This window comes from Bubalus kerabau, chromosome 1 (assembly GCF_029407905.1).
Source record: "Bubalus kerabau isolate K-KA32 ecotype Philippines breed swamp buffalo chromosome 1, PCC_UOA_SB_1v2, whole genome shotgun sequence".
Lineage (NCBI taxonomy): Eukaryota > Metazoa > Chordata > Mammalia > Artiodactyla > Bovidae > Bubalus > Bubalus kerabau.
In genome coordinates this window covers 50325467-50348602 of record NC_073624.1, presented here as the reverse complement: position 1 = coordinate 50348602, position 23136 = coordinate 50325467, and the positions used below count along the sequence as shown (strand labels likewise).

The 23136-nt window shown below is 46.0% G+C and overlaps 1 protein-coding gene across 6 annotated transcripts in view; it reads right to left on the bottom strand.

Moving 5' to 3' along the window:
* Positions 1 to 23136, bottom strand: part of LARGE1 (LARGE xylosyl- and glucuronyltransferase 1) — a 458303-nt gene that overhangs the window by 3543 nt on the left and 431624 nt on the right. For all 6 annotated transcript variants that reach the window (XM_055574698.1, XM_055574701.1, XM_055574705.1 and 3 more), the window contains one exon: positions 3989 to 4135. In XM_055574698.1, the coding sequence (XP_055430673.1) occupies positions 3989 to 4135 (147 nt within the window). The remainder of the gene's footprint in view (positions 1 to 3988; positions 4136 to 23136) is intronic.

Sequence of the window (23136 nt, the reverse complement as noted above, 5' to 3'; positions counted from 1 at the left end):
GGATTGCTGTCTGTCATTTATATGGAACAGCAGGTTAGTCTGTAACAGGAAGTGGAAGGCAGAAGTCTGGGATGACTTTTGGTGACCCTGCCCTAGTATAATGTCCTTCCTCTTGAGGCAGGACCTATGAGCATGATATCACCCCTGCAGTTATGTTACATTATATGGCAAAAAGGATTTTTGTAGATGCAGTTATGGTTACTAATCAGTTGACTTGAGACTACTGGGGTAAGCCTGACCTAATCATATGAACCTTTAGATCTGGGTTTGGAAGAAAGCAAAAAGCCATGTGTGAGCTGCCTGTGGGGGTCATGTGGCAAAAAGCCTGTGGGTAAATGGTGACCTCAGTCCTCCAATCACAAGGAAAGGAATCCTGTCAGCAACCAGAGTGCCTGGAGGAGAACCACACACTCTAGGGGCAACTGCAGCCTTGCCCACACGGATTTCAGCCAAATGAGAACCATAAGCAGAGAATCCAGTCATTGCATGCTTGGACCTCTGACGCTTAGAAAATGACTGTGAGATAATAAATTTGTATTGTTTTGGGCTTCTAAATTTGTGGTAATTTGTTATATAGCAATAGAAATGAATATAACTATGGGTGGTGCTAGTGGTAAAGAACCCACCTGCCAATGCAGGAGACATAAGAGATGCAGGTTCAGTCCCTAGGTCGGGAAGATCCCCTGGGGGAGGAAATGGCACCACACTCCAGTATTCTTGCCTAGAGAATCCCATGGACAGAGGAGCCTGGAAGCCTATGGTCCATAAGGTCACAAAGAGTTGGACATGGCTTAGCAACTGAACAACAATAATGATGATGATAAGCTCTAGTAAGCACTTAACTCTAAACTGGTTATATTGTACTACCCTTAATTGTAAGTTCTCATGATATACCCAATATCAAGTACAAATAGCAATAGGTAGATCAGGGAGTCATACCTAGGCAGCCTGGTTCAAGGGATAGGACATTTAATCAGGTTAAGGTTTAAGTTAACTATGCTGATTACCTCTTTTTATATGTCACTGTCCCCACACTCTCTGGCCTGTATCTAGAACAAGTAGTCAATGGGGCCTATACACTAAGTTGAATGAATGAAAGAAATCTAAAAACCTGAGAGGCACCTAAGACAGAAGCCAGTTAGTGGGGCAGGAATATGTCTCTGGATGCTAAAAGAGATGGGGGCTGAGAGCTAGTGAAGCAGCAGATGGGGTTCAAGAAAAAGAAAATTCTAGAAAGAAAAGCTTCAGAAAATGCCCCAAGAAACCTATTGTCACACAGTGGTCTCCAGAACCTGCTTTCCGAGAAAATCAACATTACCCTCCAAAAAACAAACAAACAAACAAACAAACAAAACAGTGATGAGAGACATTTCCTGGGTCCACCTTGTGGGATGCTGCTTAGAAGAAACTCGGGGCGCTCTGCGTTGTGCAGAGGTTCTCCAGCTGGCATGTGTATCAGAATCCCCTGGGGGACTACTTAACAGTCAGATTGCTGGATTCCACCCCCAGAGTTTCTGATCCAGTAGGGCCGGGGTGGGGCTTGAGACTTGGTGCTTCTAACAAGTTCCCGGGGGTGCTGATGCCTCTGGTCCAGGGACCACGCTCAGAACCGCTGCCCTGGAGGACGGGTAGACCTGAGCATGATTTATTAGTTCAGGTGCTGTTGGGAGTAGATTTCAGCTGCTAGGAGGTTTAAGAGCTCATCATTTGGAGGGAAGGTGACAAAGCAGTTTCTTGGAAGGAAGGTTTGTAATTCAGCACTTGGTGTGATGGCTTGCAAGCTCTTGGCCAGAGCAGCAATCTTGGACACAGCAGGCCAACCCCCAGCTCTCCCAGCTCTCAAGCCCTTGGACTTGGCCTTGAAGTGAGTTCTTAAATAACCTGGGGATTTGGAAGGAAGGGTGCTTTGGAGACTTGCCAGGTGATCAGCCTTTGGGAAGATCACCTGGAGTAGGAAATGGCAACCTACTTCTGTACTCTTGCCTGAAAAATCCCATGGACAGAGGAACCTGGAGGACCACAGTCCATGGGTCTCAGAGTCAGGCACCACTGAGTGAGTGAGTGCACACACAGCCAGTAGGCTACGGAGTCCAAAGTCTCCACTTTTGCCTGCATTTTCAGATGCTGGTAAGTAAATTCAGGACTTGACCAGTGGTCTCATGGTATTTTGGTTAAGAGCCTAGGCTCTGTGGTTTTTAGACCTAGGCTGAATCCAGGCTCTGTCATGTACTGGCTGTGTGGCTTGGGCTAGTTATGTAGCCTCTCAGAGCCTCAAGTTTCTTTATCTGTAAAATGGGGACAGCATATCTGCCTCATGGATTTGTTGTGAGGATTAAATGAGCTGATCCCAGTGCCCAGCTCATGGTTTGTTCAGCTGCTAAGTTGTGTCTGACTCTTTGTGACCCCCATAGACTGCAGCACACCAGGCTTCCCCATCCTTCACTCCACTCCTCAATTCCTTTATCTGTATGAGAGGTGAAAAGGGAGCACCTCTGAATTTTTGCATGAATAACCTATCTCATAAAGTTATCTTCACAAAATAATGTTTGCTTGAGAGAACCTTCTAGAAACTTCTAGTAACTTAACAGTGGTATAAAAACCTAAGTTATTATTAGGATCTTTTCAGCAAAATTCAGATTGCATAGAAATGTATGTTTTGGGGGGGGCTTCCCAGGTCATGCCAGTGGTAAAGAACCCACCTGCCAATGTGGGAGACATAAGAGGCGTGGGTTCGATCCCTGGGTTGGGAAGATCCCCTGGAGGAAAGCATGGCAAACTACTCCAGTATTTTTTTTTCCCCACTCCAGTATTTTTTCCTGGAGAATTACCATGGACAGAGGAGCCTGGCAGGCTACAGTCCATATAGTCGCAAAGAGTCGGACACGACTGAAGTGACTGAGCACGCACGTGGGTTTTTTTTTTGGTTCGTTTGTTTGTTTTTAGTTCAAAGGAAGTGTTTATACTGTTTAAAAGGGAGGCCTTTCTTTAAAATGGGAGTAGAAGGCGAGCACGGTTTTCTCTTACAATCAGGAGACCGAGCAGGATTCCTACTCACCCAGGGGTGCTCCCCTTAATGCTGCAGTCTGTCCCTGGGGACAGAAGCCATCTGCATCTGTGCCATCGTGCAGACTCCCTGGCCCTTTGGACAGGGGGATGGGTAGCTCCTCTGCTATGCTTCTGCAGGACTGAGGGGTCTGGGAAGTCAGGGAAATGAGGGATTTGTTCGAAATTGTCACTCGGGCAACAGGACAGACAGCTGCCACACTGCTGTATCCAATTTTGGAGTCACGTGGATGCCTTCAGCTGTTGAAGCTACTGCTGCCCATCCCAGGCCTGAGGACCTCAGAGAACAGACCGCTCAAGAAAAGAAAACGAGAGATGGACACCATGGCCCTAATGCGATGAAACCCACTGATCAAACAAGTGAATGGATGAGCAAACCAAAAGGAGAAGTCAGAGTCAGCAGACAGGGGCAGAACATCAACTGATTAAAGTGGAAAAGAAAGAAGCTGACCACCGTACCCAGCCTTCCCATCCTTTCCATCTGGGTACACAGGGCAAACTCTCTCTCTAACATTGCTAAGTTGTGTCCGACTCTTTCATGACCCTATGGACCGTAGCCTGCCAGGCTCCTCTGTCCATGGGATTTCCCAGGCAAGAATACTGGTGTGGGTTACCATTTCCTCCTCCAGGGCATCTTCCCACCCAGGGATCGAACCCGGGTCTCAGGCATTGGCAGGTGATTCTTTACCACTGAGCCACCAGGGAAGCCCTACAGGTCAGTCACACAAAAAGCACACGGCACGTGGGAAGACAAAGAATTATTCCAAGCACACAGTTTGGGCCAGCAGTGCTTCTATGGCCTTAAAATGGTCTAATGCCAATGACAACTGTCAGGGCCAGCAGCTCTTCTGGCTTCTGGTTTCCCAGGAGCAAGAAGGACTTTGGTCTCCCCCTCTCCCGGCGGGTGGCAGTGAGGGCCACTCACCTGAATGTGAAGAGGGTCCCCATGTCTAGCATCGAGAGCAGCTCTGCCTTTGACTTGGGGAAGGAGAGCCGGTAGCGCAGTGTCTCAAACGCAGGGACGATCATGGCCTTCTTGGTGTTGGCGAGGTCCAGCTGGATGACAGACTTCCTGGAGAGAGGGCAGGCAGAGAGACAGGGCCCCTGTAATGCCAGGTAGAGGCTGCCCCATGCGAGGGCGTGGAGCTGGCTGGCACAAGGAGGGGTCAGAGAGAAAGCCAGGGGAAGCCTCTCAGTTTAAACACAAGGGAATCCAAGACCTGAGGGAGGCCTGGAAGCTTGTCCAGCAGCACTCAGGAGCCTGGCTGTCTCTGGGCCAGAAGGCAGAATCTTTCTGGAGAGGGAGTGGAGGGGTTGTACATTCACAATGTGTGCCCCTGTCAGAGCCAAGTGCAAAAGCCAAGAGGCCAGGATTCAAAGATGTGGAGACCAGCCTGCTTGCTGGGTCCCCTGGGCTGGCCGCATGCCTGATGCATCACTGGCCACAAGGAGAGCTGGACATAATGCTAATGAGATGATTGCCAACCTGGGCATCTGTGGTCCCATCTCTGGAACTCTTCACTCCTTGGACTCCTTCCGATGCTAAACCTTCAAACTTGCCTGACACACCCCACAGAGTCAGCACCCAACATGCCGGAGCTCTGGACCCCGCCATCCTTTCTCTCTCTCTTGCCTTCTGCATCTCCGAGACCCAGCTCCTGTCTTCTGGATTTGTCTGCCTGGGGCCAGCTCTGAGGCCATCATTTGAAAGAGAGAAAGGTCACGGCACATGAGGCTGGTAATGAACCACAGATAGGACTTAAAAAGATAGAACCACAGATAGGACTGGCTCTTCACTTTGGGTGTCTTGCTATATTTTACAAGTAATTCGGTTTCTCATGACCTCAGGTTCCTCCTCAAAATGGGGCAATAATATCTCCCTGCTGAGCTGCTGTGGAAACTGGACAAGGTACCTGAAATACTAATACTGCCAGACGTACCGGGCACATGGCAAACAGTCCCCATCATACTGCAGTGCCGGCCTATTCCCAGGCATCTCTTTGGCCATGGCTGTGATACTTCATGCTGGCTTCCTGCTCAGATTACTGACCCTCGGGTCTCAGGCCAGCCTGAGATGCTCGTTATCTCTGAGACAAAGAAAGAATTCTCCCTTGGAGTAACACATATTTTGCAAAAATGCTGTAAGGAGCAGTCATCCAGCACAATACAACTGCTTCTTACTTTAAAGTAACTTTACTCAATAGAACTCTGAGCCTGTGTGTACAGGCCAGGTTGGTCTGCAAGGAGCAGTAACTTGTGCAAGGAAGTAACTTGTGAGCCCAGGCCAGCGTGGGACACGAACAGAGAAGCAATCCAAAACAGAATAGCAGCAGGGTTCGGTAGCCACAGATGAGGGGGAATCTGGACCAGCTCGAGATAAGGAGGGGTTTCTTGGAACCACTCTTGGTGAAGGGGTCTCACCAGCTTCCAGTGCAAGAGGGTGGTTGAGATGAACTGGAAGTTGACATGCGAGTTCTTCAGGTATCACTTGCAGTTCACTCTATAATTACGCTTCAGTTAAGTATATACCAAATGATATATGACCCTCACATCACTATTTCAAGACAGATTTGTAAAGGATGACACCAAGATAAGAGTCTGGGTGAGCTACCCTTGGCCGGTTGGAGGATCAGAGGTCTGAGTCAGCCTGTTCTGGCCTGCATTCCTTGTCTTTCTCTAAGCAATGCCTTTATACAAACACCTAAGGTTCCCTGGCCTATGGCCAGACATTCTCTTTCATATCAACCTTATGCTGGACATTGGCAGACCAGGGGCTTGTTACCTTTCCTCCAGGAAAGGTATGTTGTTGTTGTTGAATTGCTAAGTTGTGTCTGACTCTTTGTGACCCCATAGACTGCAGCACACCAGGCTCCTCTGTCCATGGGATTTCCCAAGCAAGAATACTGGAGTGGGTTGCCATTTCCTTCTCCAGGGGATCCTCCCTACCCAGGAATCGAATGCCCATCTCCTGCTTGGCAGATGGATTCTTTACCACTGAGCAACTAGGAGACCCAGGAAAGACATGCATCTTATTTATTGACATGGGTGTTAGGGATGGGACATATGGGTCTAAAGAATATCCCGGGATCAAAATAGCAAAGCCCCTGGATAGAGGGAAGATATCCCAGCACTGATGGGTGGTCGTTATTCCTTCAACAGTCACCATGCATTTACTATGTGCCAGGCACTCTGCTTGGAAATACAGAACACCACTTCCAAAGTCTCTTCCTGCCTGATGCTGACATTCTTATCTAAAATGTTTCAGGATGCTAAAAGCCCAAGGGCAAGGACTGCTAAACTAGGACTCAAGATTGCATTTGCAGCTAATTATGTGAAGATATGATTGCTGTGGAAATGGAGTGGGAGGCTGGGAGGGCTGAACAACAAAGGGAATGGCGAAGTGTACACACGTACACAACAGTTATAGAGATCTATGAATGTGGGTATCTCTACATAAACCTCAAATTGCTGTTACAATCAAGGTTATTATAGAAACCACTTCTTTAAAATTTTTTTAAAAACATTTTATTTATCTGACTGTGCTGGGTCTTAGTGGAGGCATGCAGGATCTTTGATCTTTGTTGCTGCATGTGAGATCTAGTTCCCTGACCAGGGATCGAACCCGGACTCTCAGCACTGGGAGCATGGAGCTTTAGCCACTGGGCCACCAGGGAAGTCTCTAGAAGCCACTTGTTGGAATAGAAGCTAATTCCCCTTCTCATGGTCCCTGTACACAGGGGCAGCCCTGAGCTGTGCTGCCCTACGTGAAGCCCTGACCAGGTGTTCGGGGAAGACACTAAGGCTTTAAATCAGTTTCTCACTTTTGGAAATCTGAACAGATGCAGAGGCTGGAGACCACAGAGCTCACCTGTGCTAACACCAGGCAGCACTCCAGAGGTTTCTGAATTTCTGCTGCACAGGGGCCCAGAGCTGCCACGGGTTACTTATGGTCTCAAGTACTAGTTTTCTGAATCCTACTTTGATTCCATAAGATAAACCACTCAGCAGTTATGCTTCCCCTTTGATTTCTTTTCATTTTAATTAAGTGTCCAGCATTGGTTTCTGTTGCTTGTGACCAAACCACCAGTACACTGCAAGGTCCAGAGTAAGCAGACCCAGTCAGCAGCATTGCGCCTAAAACTGAGTCCTAAGGAAACCTTTGGAGAAGGCAATGGCACCCCACTCCAGTACTCATGGAAAATCCCATGGACGGAGAAGCCTGGTAGGCTGCAGTCCATGGGGTTGCTAAGAGTAGGACACAACTGAGCGACTTCACTTTCACTTTTCACTTTCATGCATTGGAGAAGGAAATGGCAACTCACTCCAGTGTTCTTGCCTGGAGAATCCCAGGGACGGGGGAGCCTGGTGGGATGCTGTCTATGGGGTCGCACAGAGTTGGACACGACTGAAGCGACTTAGCAGCAGCAGCAGCAGCAACAGCAAGGAAACCTTATTTCCCTCTGCACAGAGAGCATGAGATTCTGGAGTGCTTTCTGTAAATTCCATTTAATCTTGCTGAGACACAAAGTGCCACGGAGACGGATTTGTCACTAGACAGGTTCGTTTCAACCTCAGTTCAAGGAGGCTTTGATATCGATGTCCTGAATGGTTCTTATTAAGAAGTTGTTTCAGCAACAAAGTGGTTTCAGGGCACTGACTCTGAGAACATCTGTTCCCTGAGCTGGAAACGGCAGCCTGGGCTTTCCTGCACTAGTGTGTCCAGCCAGCACCTCCCACCTTGGCTGGCCTGCTGACCACCTTGAGTGGCATGGTCTATGGCCACTTTTACTAGAAAGTGAGTCCAGGAGGGGACATAATGTCTCCAGTGCAGGTTCTTCCAGGAGCAGAGGGAGGATGGTGAAGTGGGAAGGCCGGCCCAGGGGCCAAGAGACCTGCACCCTGGAGCCAGCTCTGACAGGCTGAACAGCTCTGCAGCCTGTCATTCCTCTCTCTGAGACTAGTTAATCTAGAGTATTCACACTGAAGGTTTTTTAAAAACAATATTTTTACTTATTTGGCTTCACCGGGTTTTAGCTGTGGCACACACAAGCTCTGTGGTTTTCTTGTGGCATGTGGAATCTTTAGTTGCAGCATGTGGGATTCAGTTCCCTGACCAGGGATCAAACCTGGACCTTCTGTACCGGGAGCATGGAGTCCTAGCCACTGGACCACCGAGGGAAGCCCCTCAGCTGAAGATTTTGGAAGGCAGTCTGGTACGGTAGTAACTAGGCAACTTGGTTTCTGGCCCTGCCTCCATCAATCCTCTTGGGCAAGTCACCTGGACCCTTCTGAGTCTCAGGGTTCACGCACATGTAAAACATTCTGATGAGAAAAGCTACGCGTTGCATACAGAAATGCTTGGTGCAGTGCCTGGTATGCACTAGGCACTGACCACTTGATGGTGGCCGCTCCTGATGGTTTGTTTATGTGTCAGTTAGGCTGGGCTGTGGTGCCCAGCTGGTTGGTCAAATAATCTGCCAGATGTTGCTGTGAAGGTATCTCATGGATGTGATTAACATTTAGGATCAAGTAAAAACCCGTACCCTTGATAATGTGGGTGGGCCTCGTCCAATCAGTTGAAGGCCTTAAGAGCAAAAATTAAGCTTTACTGGGAAAGAAGGAATTCGACCCCCACACTGTACCACAGGAATCCTGCCTGTGTTTCCAGCCTGCTGGTCTGCTCTATGAATTTCAGACTTGCTACCATCACAGTTCCTTAAGGTCACTATCCAGCCATCTAATCATCCTGTGGTTCTGTTTCTCTGCAAAATCCTGACTGTCCCACTTGCCTTTGTCCACGACCCCTTCAAAAATATTCACAAGCCTACTAGAATGTTTCGGGCATGCAGAACTCTTAAAAGGCAGCTTAGTTATCTACAGCAGTAATTCAGAATCTTTGGTAACAGAGCGCCCGGCAAACACAGTGACTTGGAAGCAGCTGGCACCAGGTTCAGGTCTTCCTGTCACCCTCCTGTGACCTTGGGGACCTTGTAGTCACAGCCTTCCCGTCTGTAAAATGGACATGATCTTATCAATCGGAACTGCTATGAGGATGAAGTGAAACCATCGCTCTAGAGACATTCTAGAATAACTGAGTAACAAATGAGCTAGCGTTCTCTCTTCAGGTTCAGCTTCCTGGTGGGTCAGAGCAAGTGAGAGGGTGAGGGCAGAGGGCTCAGTAAAGGCCACCAACTGCTTAAACCAGGGTCATTTTCTGGCTTGCCAGCCTGCCTGTCTATGGAAACAGAGTTGATTTGATTTCGGTCTCGAGCCAGCTCCCTGAGCCCTCTTTCGCGTCACAAACAATTCAAGTGTTCCCGACAGGGTCCGATCACCCCATCCAGCCTGGCCCAGCTGACCTGCTAGGAGGCTGTGAGCCAGCACCGTCTTCCAAGCCCCGTCTCCTCACCTGTGCGTCTTTTCCCCTCAGCCTCTTGTGTTAGTTTACTCAGTATGCAAACTGTTCACAGACTGTTTTGCTCCCACTTGCTAAAACTGGTGACTCGTGGGGATGAGGAGGGAATGTGAGAGTAGCAAGGTTTCCTAAGCCAGTTGAGGGGGTGGAGGTGGGTAGAGAATGTAGGCTTTCATGGGGCTTAGCATTAAGTCAAATAATAGCACAAAAGGGTAGACTTTCTACTGTAGGTAGATGGGCTTCCTGGTGCTTAAAATGACCAAATTCCAAAACTGATCCTGGTGGTTGACTGCGTGTATATTCTGCCCCCCTGCCCCCCACCCCTCTGCTGCCACACCCACAGCCCTTCTCTTTATAACCCCATCCTCCGTCCTAGAGGCAGGCCTTTGTCATCAGGAAACAGCTCAGGTTTCTGACACAAGGAGATGATGGGAAAGAGTCTCAGAGAAATAAAAAACAAGGATACATTGTGAGTTCTAATGCAGCAAAGATGAGGGCTCTGAGGCTGGGGGTTAGGTTTGCATCCCAGCTGATTACTTAACCTCTTTGTCCTGCGGTTTCTGTCTGTAAGATGGGGATGGTGATCCCAACGTTGATCTCAGAGGGTGCTGGTGAGGACTGAGCTGGTGAGCATCGAGTGCTCAGCCTGTGCCTGGCAGATGACAAGCTGTGGTGTGCACTGCTCATCAACATGGGCACCTGTCCCTCTTTTTATGCTGGCCTGCCCACAGCCTGGCACCCACCCTGGATCTTCCCATTTTGCTGTCATTGGTTCATTTACTGGCTCATTGCACCCTGTACCAGGCGCTGCTGAAACACTTGGACTACACTGGTAAACAGAACAGGCAGACATCCCTGCCCTCCAGGAGTTGACATTTTGTGGTCTGGGGACAGGTGAGAAGAACAAAGAGCAAACAGCATGGTATGTTGTAAAGTGAGAACTGCTGAGAGAGAAGGGCGCTGGGTGAGGCATGTTAGGAATGCCAGAGGTGGATAATGGGTTGTGACTTTAAATAAGGTGGTCCAGGCAGGCCTCACAGAGAAGGGGATATTTAAACAAAAGGCTGGAGTAGGTGAGGGAGCACGCCGCATGGTGATCTGGGGTAAGAGTTTTCTGGGTTAAGGAAACAGCCAGTGCAAAGGCCCACCTGACAAAAGCACAGTAAGGAGCAGAGAGAGGACCCAGAAAGGGGACTGGAGAGGCTCCTGCAGGTTATACAGGGTTCACAGATGAGGGTGTGGTGGGCAAACGAACCCCCTGCCCCCAAAGCCATCCACCTCCTAATCCCAGGAACCTGCAGATATGTGACCTTCCAGGGTAAAAGCAATGCTGCAAATGTGATTAAGGATACTGAGATAGGAAGGTTATCCTGGATTATTCAGGTGGGTTCATTGTAACAGTGAGGATCCTTGTAAGAGGGAGGTAAGAAAAGGAAATGGCAACCCACTCCAGTATTCCTGCCTGGAGAATCCCATGGACAGACGAGCCTGGCAGGCTACAGTCCATGGGGTCACAAAGAGTCAGACACAACTGAGCAAATAATGCACACACACACGAGAGTCAGAAAAGGAGGCAGGATGATGGAAGCAGAGGCTGAAGTGATGCGGACACAAGTCAAAGAATGTGGGTATGCCTCCAGGGAGCAAGAAAACAGCTTTTCCTCTAGGGCCCCCAGAGAGTGTGCAGCCCTGCAGACACCCTGGCCCTTCTCAGAATCCTTACAGCAGCCATAGGAAACTAATACAAAGGTCTTGGGTTTTACTCAGTGAGATAAGCCACTGGGGAACTCTGAGCTGAGGGGTGAGAGGATCAGTTTTCTGTATTAAAAAAATCATTCTGCTGCTGAGAGTTGACTGTAGTGTCTCCCAGGAGATCAATCACAAAGCCCTTGACATAATATAGGTGGTGCCACATAGGATGGCCAGATATTCTGATGTTTCAAGAGGAGCCAACTAAAGTGATCTTCAATACATGTGAGGGCTGGGTGTCTCTCAGGGGATGCCAATTTGAAAAGAGACTTAGCAGTGAGAAAAAGCATCATCTTCTATATCGGATGATGCAGATTCTATCTCAACATCACTAATTGTGTAATCACAGGCAATTTTATTAACTCTGGGCTTTTGTTTCCTTATCTTGATAATAATAATTACTTCACAGGCTGAGTTATTAAGAAAGCTAAGATAATATATTCATTAATTAGTATTTATGAAGCCAGGAAGAGATAGAGAGTCCAGAACTGAGCAAACTGATGATAATCTCTGTCGTGACAGAGCCCAAAGAGCAGGGAGTGAGGGACACAGAAATGTAGGGTCTCTGGTGTGGAGTCTCTCATCACTGAGCTGGGTTCTTTTTTTTTCCTAGAGAGACAAAGTATCACTATATTAAAGATTATTAGGTACTTAAGGGAGAGGGAGTGGGGAGTTACTGTTTGGTTACAGAGTTTCAGTTCTGAAGGTACAAATAGTTCTGGAGATGGATAATGGTGATGGTTGCAGAACAATGAGACTGAATGCCACCAAACTCTACACTTAAAAGATGTACAGATGGGTTAGGATGATGCATTGTTAAAAATTGTAATTTTATTGGAGTATAGTTATTTTTTAATGTTTCAGGTATATAGCAAAGTGATTCAATTATACATATGTTCAATATTCATCATTTTTTCTCACATAGAGTATCATGGAATATTGAGTTGGTTATCTGTTATTAATAATACATAGTAGTGTGTGTGTCTGTGTGTTCATTCCAAGCTCCTGATTTATCCCTCCCCACCACCTTTCCCTTTGGTAATCACAGGTTTGTTTTCGATAATTTTAAGTCTATTTCTGTTCTGTAAGTTCATTTGTATCTCTTTTTGAAAACATTAGAGTCCACATATGACTGATAACATTTGTCTTTGACTGACTTCACTTAGTATGATAATCTCTAGGTCCATCCATGTTGCAGATGGCATTGCTGCATTCATTTTTAGAGCTGAGTACTCTTCCAATGTGTATATGCACCACATCTTAATCCAGTCATCTGCTATTGTGAATAGTGCTTCAGTGAACACTGGGGTGCACATATCTTTTTGAGTTATTGTTTTCTCAAGATATATGTCCCAGAGTGGGATTCCTGGATCATATGGTCACTCTATTTTAGATTTTAAAGGAATCTCTATACTGTTCTCTATAGTGGTTGTAACAATTTACCTTCCCACCAACAGTGTAGGAGGGTTCCCTTTTCTCCATACCCTCTCCAGCATTTATTGTTTGTAGACTTTCTGCTGATGGCCATTTTGGGTTTGAGGTGATACCTGATTGGCATTTATAGATAATAAACTACATTTATTTCTCCAGTAATTAGTGAAGTTGAGTATCTTTTAATGTACCTGTTGGCCATCTGTATGTCTTCTTTGGAGAAATGTCAGTTTAGTTCTTCTTATTTTTCAATTGGCTTTTTTTTTTTTTTTTTTTTTTGACACAGAGCTGCATGAGCTGTTTGTATATTTTGGAGATTAATCCTTTGTAGGTTACTTTGTTTGCAAATATTTTCTGCCATTCTGTGGGTTGTCTTTTGGTTTTGTTTATGGTTTCCTTTGCTGTGCAGAAGCTTTTAAGTTTAATTAGGTCCCATTTATTTTCATTTTCATTTTTGTTACTCTAGAAAGTAGATTTAAAAAGATACTGCTGCAATTTATGTCAAAGTGTGTTCTGCCTATGTTTCATAGTGTCTGGCCTTACATTTAGGTCTTTGATTCATTTTGAGTTTATTTTTGTGTATGGTGTTAGAGAATGTTCTAGTTTCATTCTTTTACGGGTGGCTGTCTAGTTTTCCCAGCATCACTTATTGGAGAGACTCTCTCTTCTTCATTGTGCATTCTTGCCTCCTTTGTTGCAGATTAATTGACCATAAGTGTGTGGATTTATTTCTGGGTTCTCTATCCTTTTCTTGATCTATATTTCTATTTTCTCGGTCACTACCATACTGTCTTGATTACTGTAGCTTCATTGTATAGACTGAATCTGGGAGTCTGATTCCTCTAGCTTCATTTGTCTCTGTAAGGACTGCTTTGGCTATTTGGGGTCATTTGTGTTTCCTTATAAATTTTAAGATATTTTTGTTCTAATTCTGTGAAAAATACCATCAGAGAAAGCAATGGCATCCACCCCACTCCAGTACTCTTGCCTGGAAAATCCCATGGACAGAGGAGCCTAGTAGGCTGCAGTCCATGGGGTCGCTGAGAGTCAGATACGACTGAGCAACTTCACTTTCACTTTTCACTTTCATGCATTGGAGAAGGAAATGGCAACCCACTCCAGTGTTCTTGCCTGGAGAATCCCAGGGAAGGGGGAGCCTGGTGGGCTGCTGTCTATGGGGTCACACAGAGTCGGACACAACTAAACTGACTTAGCAGCAGCAAGCTGTGTTCTAAGAAGCAGGAGTTAGCCAGTTAGGAGGATAAGGGGGTTCAAGGTATCTGCAAAGTTTGGAAATAAGGAAGGATAAAAGACCCAGGGGAACTGAATTTCTTATAATGCACCTGATATATTGTAGGTGGTGAATACACAGTAATCAGAATTACCTGTATTTCTTCAATGTATTCAGTATCAAGCCCCGTGCCAGGCACTTTATATAGACATTACTCCTTGAATCACTGCAACCTGTGACATATGTACTAGTGTTCCGAGTTTACCAAAGAGGACATTCAGTCTCAGAGAGGCTAAGTAATTTGCCTTAAAGCACAGCTAGTGGTCACCACCATCATTAACAAAGGATGAAGACACTGAAATCAGTACTGTATGAATCAAGGCTACACCAGTGTAGAAATAACCTGGAAAGATTAACAATCACAGGATCTGTATGGACCAGGTCTGTTAATGTGGTGACTTGGCAGCTAGAGCAATGAGCCTCATGGGAGTTCATGGATCAAGGCAGCTGGTGGGAGAGGTTAGGAAAGGGATGGAGGGAGATGGCAAGAGGCTGGAGCCTGCATGCTGATGCTCCTTACACAGCATCCCCACAGGGGGATCCCACCTTGTAGCAGCTAACTGAGCAGAGGCCAGGATGCAGGCAGCGTTTGGAGATACAGAGGCATGCACAGACCTCCTGGCTTACTGAGCTTCCTACACTGGTGATTTTTCGTTTCTTTACCATCCATGAGTTTAACTACTACAGTCTACTTTTGACTCCTTGGATCAGGCCAAGATCAGAAATGGCCCCTCACTGTCAAATCCAACAGATTTTGCTGTTCTCATTTTCTTGCCTTTCCTTTGCACTTGATGCTGAAGACCAATCCCTCTGCCCTTAGCTTGAGAACGCCATCTCCCACTCTCTCTCCCACTCTCGCTGCTTTGTGCATGAGCCCTCTTGATGCTCGTTGTCATCTGGACAGCTCTTGCTGCCCCTGCTCCCTGGATAGGGGTGAAAATCCTCACTCTCTGGTCATGAAAGCTTCCATTCCATTAAAAGAAGTGGCTGTGCTGATTTCTTTGTGTTGGTGCAATGAATGGCTGAGGCTGATGCTGACAAGTGACAAACTGCTGGGAACCATGGGGCTGAAGGTATGGGGGCTGCTGTCAGGCTGCCAGGACAGAACGAGACGTCAGCTCTCAGAGGTTGGATACCCAGAGCATCAAATGTTAGAGAGCCTGCTTTTTAATGAAACCTGAGTTGTAAGGAATCTAAGCAATGCTTAGACAAGTTCCCAGGACTCACTCACAGGAAAGTTATATAGTAAAAGGAACAGGAGGCAGGAAAGAAATTTGTGCTGGAGTGTGCCTCCGCTTCCAAAACCAGAACAGCATCACTCTCTTAAGGCTTTGTGAGCAGCCAGTTAGAGGAACTTGCTTCCCTGTACCTCCCCTGACCACCTCTGTTGGTCTTGATGTGTCCTGCTTGATGGGGAGCTACATCTTCTATGGACTGGTTCATTCTGGACTTAAATTCATATTGCAGTATAGCTGATTTACAGTGTTGTTAGTGTCAGGTGTATGGCAGAGTGCTTCCATTATACACATATCCATTCTTTTTCAGATTCTTTTCCTATATAGATTTTCATAGAATACTGAGTTCCCTGTGCTATACTGTAGGTCCTTATGGATTATCTTATTTTCCTGCCAATGCAGAAGACTCTGGTGTGATCCCTGGGTTGGGAAGATCCCCTGGAGAAGGAAATGGCAACCCACTCCAGTATTCTTGCCTGGGAAATCCTAGGGACAGAGGAGCAATGTGGGCTATAGTCCATGGGGTCACACAAAGAGCTGGACACAATTTAGCAACTAAACAACAAGTGTGTATATGTTAATCCTAAACTCCTAATTTATCCCTCCCCACCTTTGGAATCATAAGTTTGTTTTTGAAGTCTGAGCCTATTTGTATATTGTAAATAAGTTCATTTGTAGCATTTTTAGTTTTCAGATATAAGTGATATCATATGACATTTGTCTTTGTACTTCACTTAGGATGATAATCTCTAGGTCTATCCATGTTGCTGCAAATGGTAGTTCATTCCTTGTAATGGCTGAGTAGAATTCTACTGTATATTTGTACCACATCTTTATCCATTCCTCTGTTGGTGGACATTTAGGTTGCTTCCATGTCTTGGATATTGTAAATAGTGCCAACATGAACACTGGGGTACATGTACCTTCTCAAATTACGGTTTTCTCTGGATATACGCCCAGGACTGGGATTGAAGGATCATATGAGGATTCTATTTCTAGTTTTTCAAGGAACCCCCATACTGTTCTCCATAATGGTTGTACCAACTTACATTCCTACCAACAACTTAAGAGGGTTCCATTTTCTCTCCATCATTTCCAGCATTGTTTGTAGACTTCTGATGATGTCCATTTTGACTTGTGTGAGGTGATACCTCACTGTAGCTTTGATTTGCATTTTTCTAATAAGTAGCAATGTTGAGCATCATCCTGGACTTTTTTGCTCACCAGGGATGGTGAGTGGCGGCAGCGTTAGTCACACACAGGACTGCCTGCTCATGTACCCATCAGCTCTGCTACATTTGAGGTCAGGGATGAGCCTTGCTCACGGTTATGTTTCTTGCTCCAGCACCGTGCCAGGCACACAGCAGGCATTAAATAAATATGCAGGGGTGAAGGAATCAATCTGCGGTTATCTAACGTGACAGAACAGATAGTAGTACTGTGAAGAAGACCCTTGGACAGGACAGGGCTGGATGGCAATTGTAGTTCTGCCACTTGGGGCTTTTGATCAAGTTTATCTTCTGCATTTAAAAAATGGTAATGTTTGTGATAAAAACAATCACATTTGTCAAGCACCTAGCACAACTCCTGGTGCATGGAGGGTGCTTGTATATCCTCCTGGGAGGCTCACGAGGAGTTGATGGGCACAGCTGGGGTGATCCCTACTTGAAGAGGAGGCTGAGACATGTGTCTGAAATGCCCCCGTACTTCTCTGATTTCTGCTTATTCCTGGAACTGTGTGGGTACAGTGCAAACGAACTAGCGAGCAAGCTGGCAGATGGTGAGAAGCAGCAGGGTTAACATGGCCACAGAAAAGCGTGTGTGTAGCTCTGAGAAGCCCCCATGTCTCCAGCTGCCCCACACCCCTCACACTGCCTAGCTTCAAGAGGACCCGAAAGAAGCCTGGCCTCCACTAGAGCAACGAGAGATCATCTGAATAACACCTCTCAGGTAGGACTTAGCAGCCTACCTCTGGGCTGGGTGTGCTGCTCATCGGCGTGATAACTACGGAGGCCGACCTGGGCACAGCCCGCCCCAGGCCTTGCTTCACACCCCTGCTCGGGCAGCCAGGTAATATGGTTTTCCTCAGATTCTATTCCAGTTGCCTAGGAAATAAGTTCCCAGTAGACAGGCTTCCAGGAGGTATGTGGGGACAACAGCAAGGCCTTGCAAACGAGGGAGGCAAGACTGACTACAGGGAATGGAGCCGTAAGGCACATCAGGAACACAGGCAGAGATGGCAGAGCCCTCTGAAGGCTGGGATAGGGGGCAGCAAGACTGGGCGGTTTCTGAATTGGCAGTGTTAACATATCCAGGTGAAGTTATATCAGGGAGGGAGGGGCAGAAAAGAAAGAAAACCCAGATCTCTGCCAGGGACTCTAGTCAGCGTCTCATGTCTGGCTCAACATCCTTATTCATTCCTACCTGTTAGCAATTATGGCTGAAGGAACAAGGGTGCTTTCTGTGTGCTGTCCTGGGTTAGCTGTGAGCCAGAGGTCACTGGGGGGGCTGTCAAGAGCTTCAAAGTTTGGAGGGCAGCCTGCGCAGATTCAGGCCCTACGTGGACACTCACCTGCTCTTACTCTCCTTACATCTTTGTGCCACTGTTTTATCCTCTCTGAGCTGGGGCTAGTATCAGGACCTGGGCAGGGGAGTTCTCTACAGATTAAATGGATCATCTCATGTAGAAGCAGAGACATTTCTTCAATGCATAGAAGGCACTTGATAACTACAGGCTGGGAGGGTGATCATGGCTGTCACGATGGCAGAGATGGGCCCATCAGGCATTTGGACCCACAAACAGGTTAAGCACAACAGTAAAGGAAAGCAAAAGCAAAATGAAAAAACAACTATGGAGAGAAAGCATTTGTAAACAATACAACCTACAAGAGCTTAATTTCCAAAATATGCAAACAATCCAATCAAAAAGTGGACAGAAATACTCATCAGACATTTCTCCAAAGAAGACATACAGATGGCCAACAGGCACATGGAAAGATGCTCAATATTTCTAATTATTAGAGAAATGCAAATCAAAACTATAATGGGGTATCACTTCACACCAGTCAGAATGGCCATCATCAAAGTCTACAAACCATAAATACTGGAGAAGGTGTGGAGAAAAGGGAACTCTCCTACACTGTTGGTGGGAATGTAAGTGGATGCAGCCATTATGGAAAAAGGTATAGAGGCTCCTCAAAAATACTAAAAATAGACTTGCCACATGATCTGACAATCCTACTCCTGGGCATATATCCAGACAAAACTCAAAAAGGGTACAGGCAACCCTATGTTAACTGCAGCCGAGACATGGAAACAACCTAAATGTGCACTGACAGATGAGTGGATGAAGAAGATGTGATATAGACAATGGATTAGCCATTAAAAAATGAAATAATGCCATTTACAGCAACATGGGTGGACCTAGAGATTATCATATTAAGTAAGCCAGCAAGAGAAAGACAAATACCATATGGTATCACTTACATTGGGCTTCCCTAGTGGCTCACACGGCAAGGGATCTGCCTGCAATGCAGGAGACCTGGGTTCGATCCCAGGGTCGGGAAGATTGCCCGGAGAAGTCCATGCATTAGAGGAGTCTGGCAGGCTACAGTCCACGGGGGTGTAAAGAGTCAGACACGACTGAGCAGCTAACACTTTCATCACTTATATGTGGAATCTAAAATATGCCACAGATGAATTTATTGCAAGACAATCTCACAGACATAGAAAACAGAGTTGTGGTTGTCAAGGGGCTGGGGAGGGATGGAGTGGGAGTTTGGCATTAGCAGATGCAAATTATTATATTAACACACAGAATGGATAAACAACACGGTCCTACTGTAAGCACAGGGAGCTATATGCAATATCCTAAGATAAACCAAAACTGAAGAGGATACATATTGTATATATATGTATAGCCGAATCACTGCCATAGAGCAGAAATTAACACAACATTGTAAATAAACTATACTTCAATTAAAAAAAAAAAAAAAGCAGGTTAAGCACAAAATGCCTTTGGATTAACCCAGGCTAAGTGAGTTTTCTTCTTCGTAGTGCTGTGCCTGTGGGTGTGTGATTTCACCCAGGTGTCTTCATCTGTTAAATGAACTGTGATGAGGTTAAATGACCAAACACACGCAGAAGTGCTTGCCACGGTGCTTGGCCTATACTACGTGCTCAACAAATGTTCCCTGCTGCAGAAACAATGACGAACACAAGGAAATGCCACCTGGTCATGTCCCTCATCAAGTAGCCAGTTGGCCTTGTGTGGTACCACCTGTTCCTGGCCCTTGTTCACCTGTCTTCCCTCATTCAACCGGTGCTGACAGAGCAGCCATCACGGGCCAGGGGACTCGTGATGGGGGAGGATGGTGAGACACCACCCTGCAGAGGACACAATAAAAGTGGAATTTGTCACTCCTGTACAGCCAGGATATATAGTCTCGACCAATGGGGCAGGTCTGTCCCCTAGGGAGCAAGGCAACATTGGCAAAAAAGCACAGCAGAGAGGTTTAAAGCTACAAGCACTGAAAAAAGATGAGGATTCTGCTGGGTGAGGGAAAGAGGTGAGAAACCTGCCCCAGTCTTATGGACATGGGAAGTGCCAGCTGATAGAGCTGTCTGAGCTCCGGCCATTCTGCAACATTCCTCAAACATGCCAAGACATTCCATGCCTGTTTACCAACTAGTCCTTCATGCCTGAACTATTTTCAAGGCCGCCTTACCCACCCACACTGGGTCATCTTCTTGTGGGTCTCAGCACCTGTATATATATCTCTGTACCTGTGTTGCTAGGAGTAGTGGCAGTGCCCACAGCTGGAGCGCCCTCTAGAGCGTAGCCCCTGCATGGATAGGAACCTGGCCTGTCCCATGCACTGCGACAGTCCGAGTGCCTAGAACAGGGCCTGGCCATGCGGATGCACCACCACACCTGTGCAGTATAGAACATTTCAGCCATGTGCTTCCCAACTATTACTCCACTTAATCCTCCCAGAACCTTAAGTGTGAAGAAATCTTATGGTCCCCACTCACAGAAAGCTTGAGGGGTTAGGTACCTTTCGGAAGGTCCCGTGAATGTAGGGTAGAATGTGCTCAGTGTCGAAATGCAGGTCTGAGTGACTCCAGGGACAGCACAGCCACAGTGCTGCCTGCCGCCGAGTGTACAGTAGGTGCTCACTCAATAGTTTTAAGAGTGAATGGGTATGAGCACATAGTTTCTCATTTCTTAAAAAACAAGATCGTTACACTAAGTTGCCAGGCTGTACTGAAGGCAGCAGAGTTTGCAAGAGTGGGGATTTGGGTGGGGGCCTGGCAGAGACATTCAGTTCCGTGTGCTGAGAATGGGCCAAAACACAGACAATTAACTCCTGTTGAACGCCTACTAGAGCCCCCACAAAGCTATTATTAGCCCCTTTACTAACTGAGGAAATGGGATCGGGGAGATGAAACAAGCAGCCCCGAGGCACATGCTTGATGAGCACAGCAGAACCTGGGTTCCAAGGCAGGTCTGCGTGACTTTCACCATGCCTGCGGAATTTCACTTGACATTTCTGAAATCAGGAGTGAAAGCTACACATCTCCATGCTCGATTTTTAGAAGAAACAGGTGGAGGGGGTGGGAGAGAGATTTCAGTGAAACTCTGCAGCTATGTCTATGCATAGAGCCCATTTCATTATTTCCCAATTGATCTGTTTGTTTTTGCTGTAATGTTAGCTGGTTACTAAGCAACTGCTGGAGAGCTAGGATGCTGACCTTTTTTTGGTAATCAAATAACCCCCCTCCCCACCAAAAAAGGGGATATGGGTAAGTATTTGGGGGTCTGATCAAAAGACTGCCAATCAGACTGCTCTGGTATACTGAGTTTCAAGGGGGAATATAGCTGCTTCCATTTACCGAGCAGCCTAGTGTAGGGCTATCTACCTTTCTCCTTGGACAGTAAGAGTTAACCTCCATGGGCATCATTTTGGTCACCTGTTATAACACTTACCTCATAAAGAAGTGTTGAAGAGTAGAGGAAATTTATACAAAGCAGCTGGCAGGGATGCTGGTAGCTGGTAAGGGTTCAGTAAGTGGCAACTATCATCATTTTTAGCAGTAATGCTTTAACAAGGCTTGGGTAGAGTATTTTGTTGGATATCCACGTTGAAGAAGTCAATCTTTGGGGGTGTTGTTGGGGCTCACAGCTGTCATGGCAAACTGTGCCCTGAACCTCATCCCAAACCAATGCTATATAATGCTGGTCACGAACATATCCACTTTTAGTGTTTGGATCAGGAACAAGTCTATCCCACTCACTGGAAAAAATTTTCCTTAAGCCTACGGCAAGTCAATATGGTTATCTTCACATGAAAAGGACTGCGTGCTGATTTGGGACTTATTCTGATACAATCATATTCCTTACCATTTCTCAAAATTTTAATTCCTAGGGATGATCAAGATCAGAGGTCACAGTGACAAGGGATTAATCACCAAAATTTACAAATAGCTCATGCAGCTCTATGTAAAAAACAAAATAAAAACCCAATGGAATAAAAAAAAAAATGGGTAGATCGAAAGACATTCTCCAAAGAAGACATAAGGATGGCCAAAAAAGAACAGGAAAAGATGCTCAACATCATTAATTACCAGAGAAATGCAAATCAAAACTACCATCAGGTATCACCTCACAATGGTCAGAACGGCCATCATCAAAAAATCTACAAACAATGAATGCTGGAGAGTGTGTGGAGAAAAGGGAGCCCCCCTACACTGCTGGTGGGAATGTAAATTGGTACAACTACTAATGGAGAACAGTATGGAGGCTCCTTAAAAACCTTAGAGTAGACTTACATATGATCCAGAATCCCACTCTGGGGCATACATCTGGGAAAAAACATAATCCTAAAGGATACATGCACCCCTATGCTCACAGCGGCACTATTAACAGCAGCCAAGATGTGGGAACAACCTAAGTGTCCATCAAGAAAGGAATGGCTAAAGAAGGTGTGGTACACACATATATACAATGGAGTATTACTCAGCTATAAAAAGGATGAAATAATGCCATTTGCAGCAACATGGCTTGACCTAGAGATTACATAGTAAGTGAATCAAGTCAGAAAGAGAAAGACAAATATATATCAGTCATATGCGGAATCTAATTGTTAAAAAAGATACAGATAAACTTACTTACAAAACAGAAGCAGACTTATATTGAAAACAAACTTATGGTTACTGAAGGGGAGACATGGGTGGGGAGGTGTAAATCAGGAGCCTGGGTTGAACACATGTACACTACTATGTCTAAGATAGATGACCGGCACTCTGCCCAATATACTGTAATAACCTATATGAGAAAAGACTCTAAAAAAGAAATATAACTGAATCATTTTGCTGTATAGCAGAAACTAGCACAACAATGTAAATCAACTATGCTTCAATAAAAGTTTTTTTAAAAGGTCAGAGGTCACAAACTGGTGGTCTTTGGGGGTAAGAAGGTTCTATTCATCCTGAAGACATGTTTGGTCTGACTCAACAGTGTTTCAGTTTTTTTTTTTTTTTTAAAATTAGTTGTCAACGCTAGAAATTAAAACATGAAAATCCAGATTTCTCATTCCTCTTGCAAAATATAAAGACCTTATGCTTGACCTCTACCCTCACCAGTAAATTCCACATTGGAGTGCACAGATGGCAGCTGCCTGAGATGGGGACTCCTGTCTCCCTTGCAATGAATCATGCTCACCACCCTTGGTTCCTTTAGGCCAAGGTCCTGGCCCCAGAGGGCATCTGTATTTGCGACTCCTGATATGTCTGTTTCTTCATTTCACAATGAGGAAACAGGCTGAAAAAAACTGAACTGTTGCAAGTCACATAGTTACTTATGGCACAGGGTGCAAGCTGGAGCCAGGGTCACCGCGCAGGCCTCATCCACTGTAACACTCAAATTCAATGACATCCTGCTCAGCCTAAGA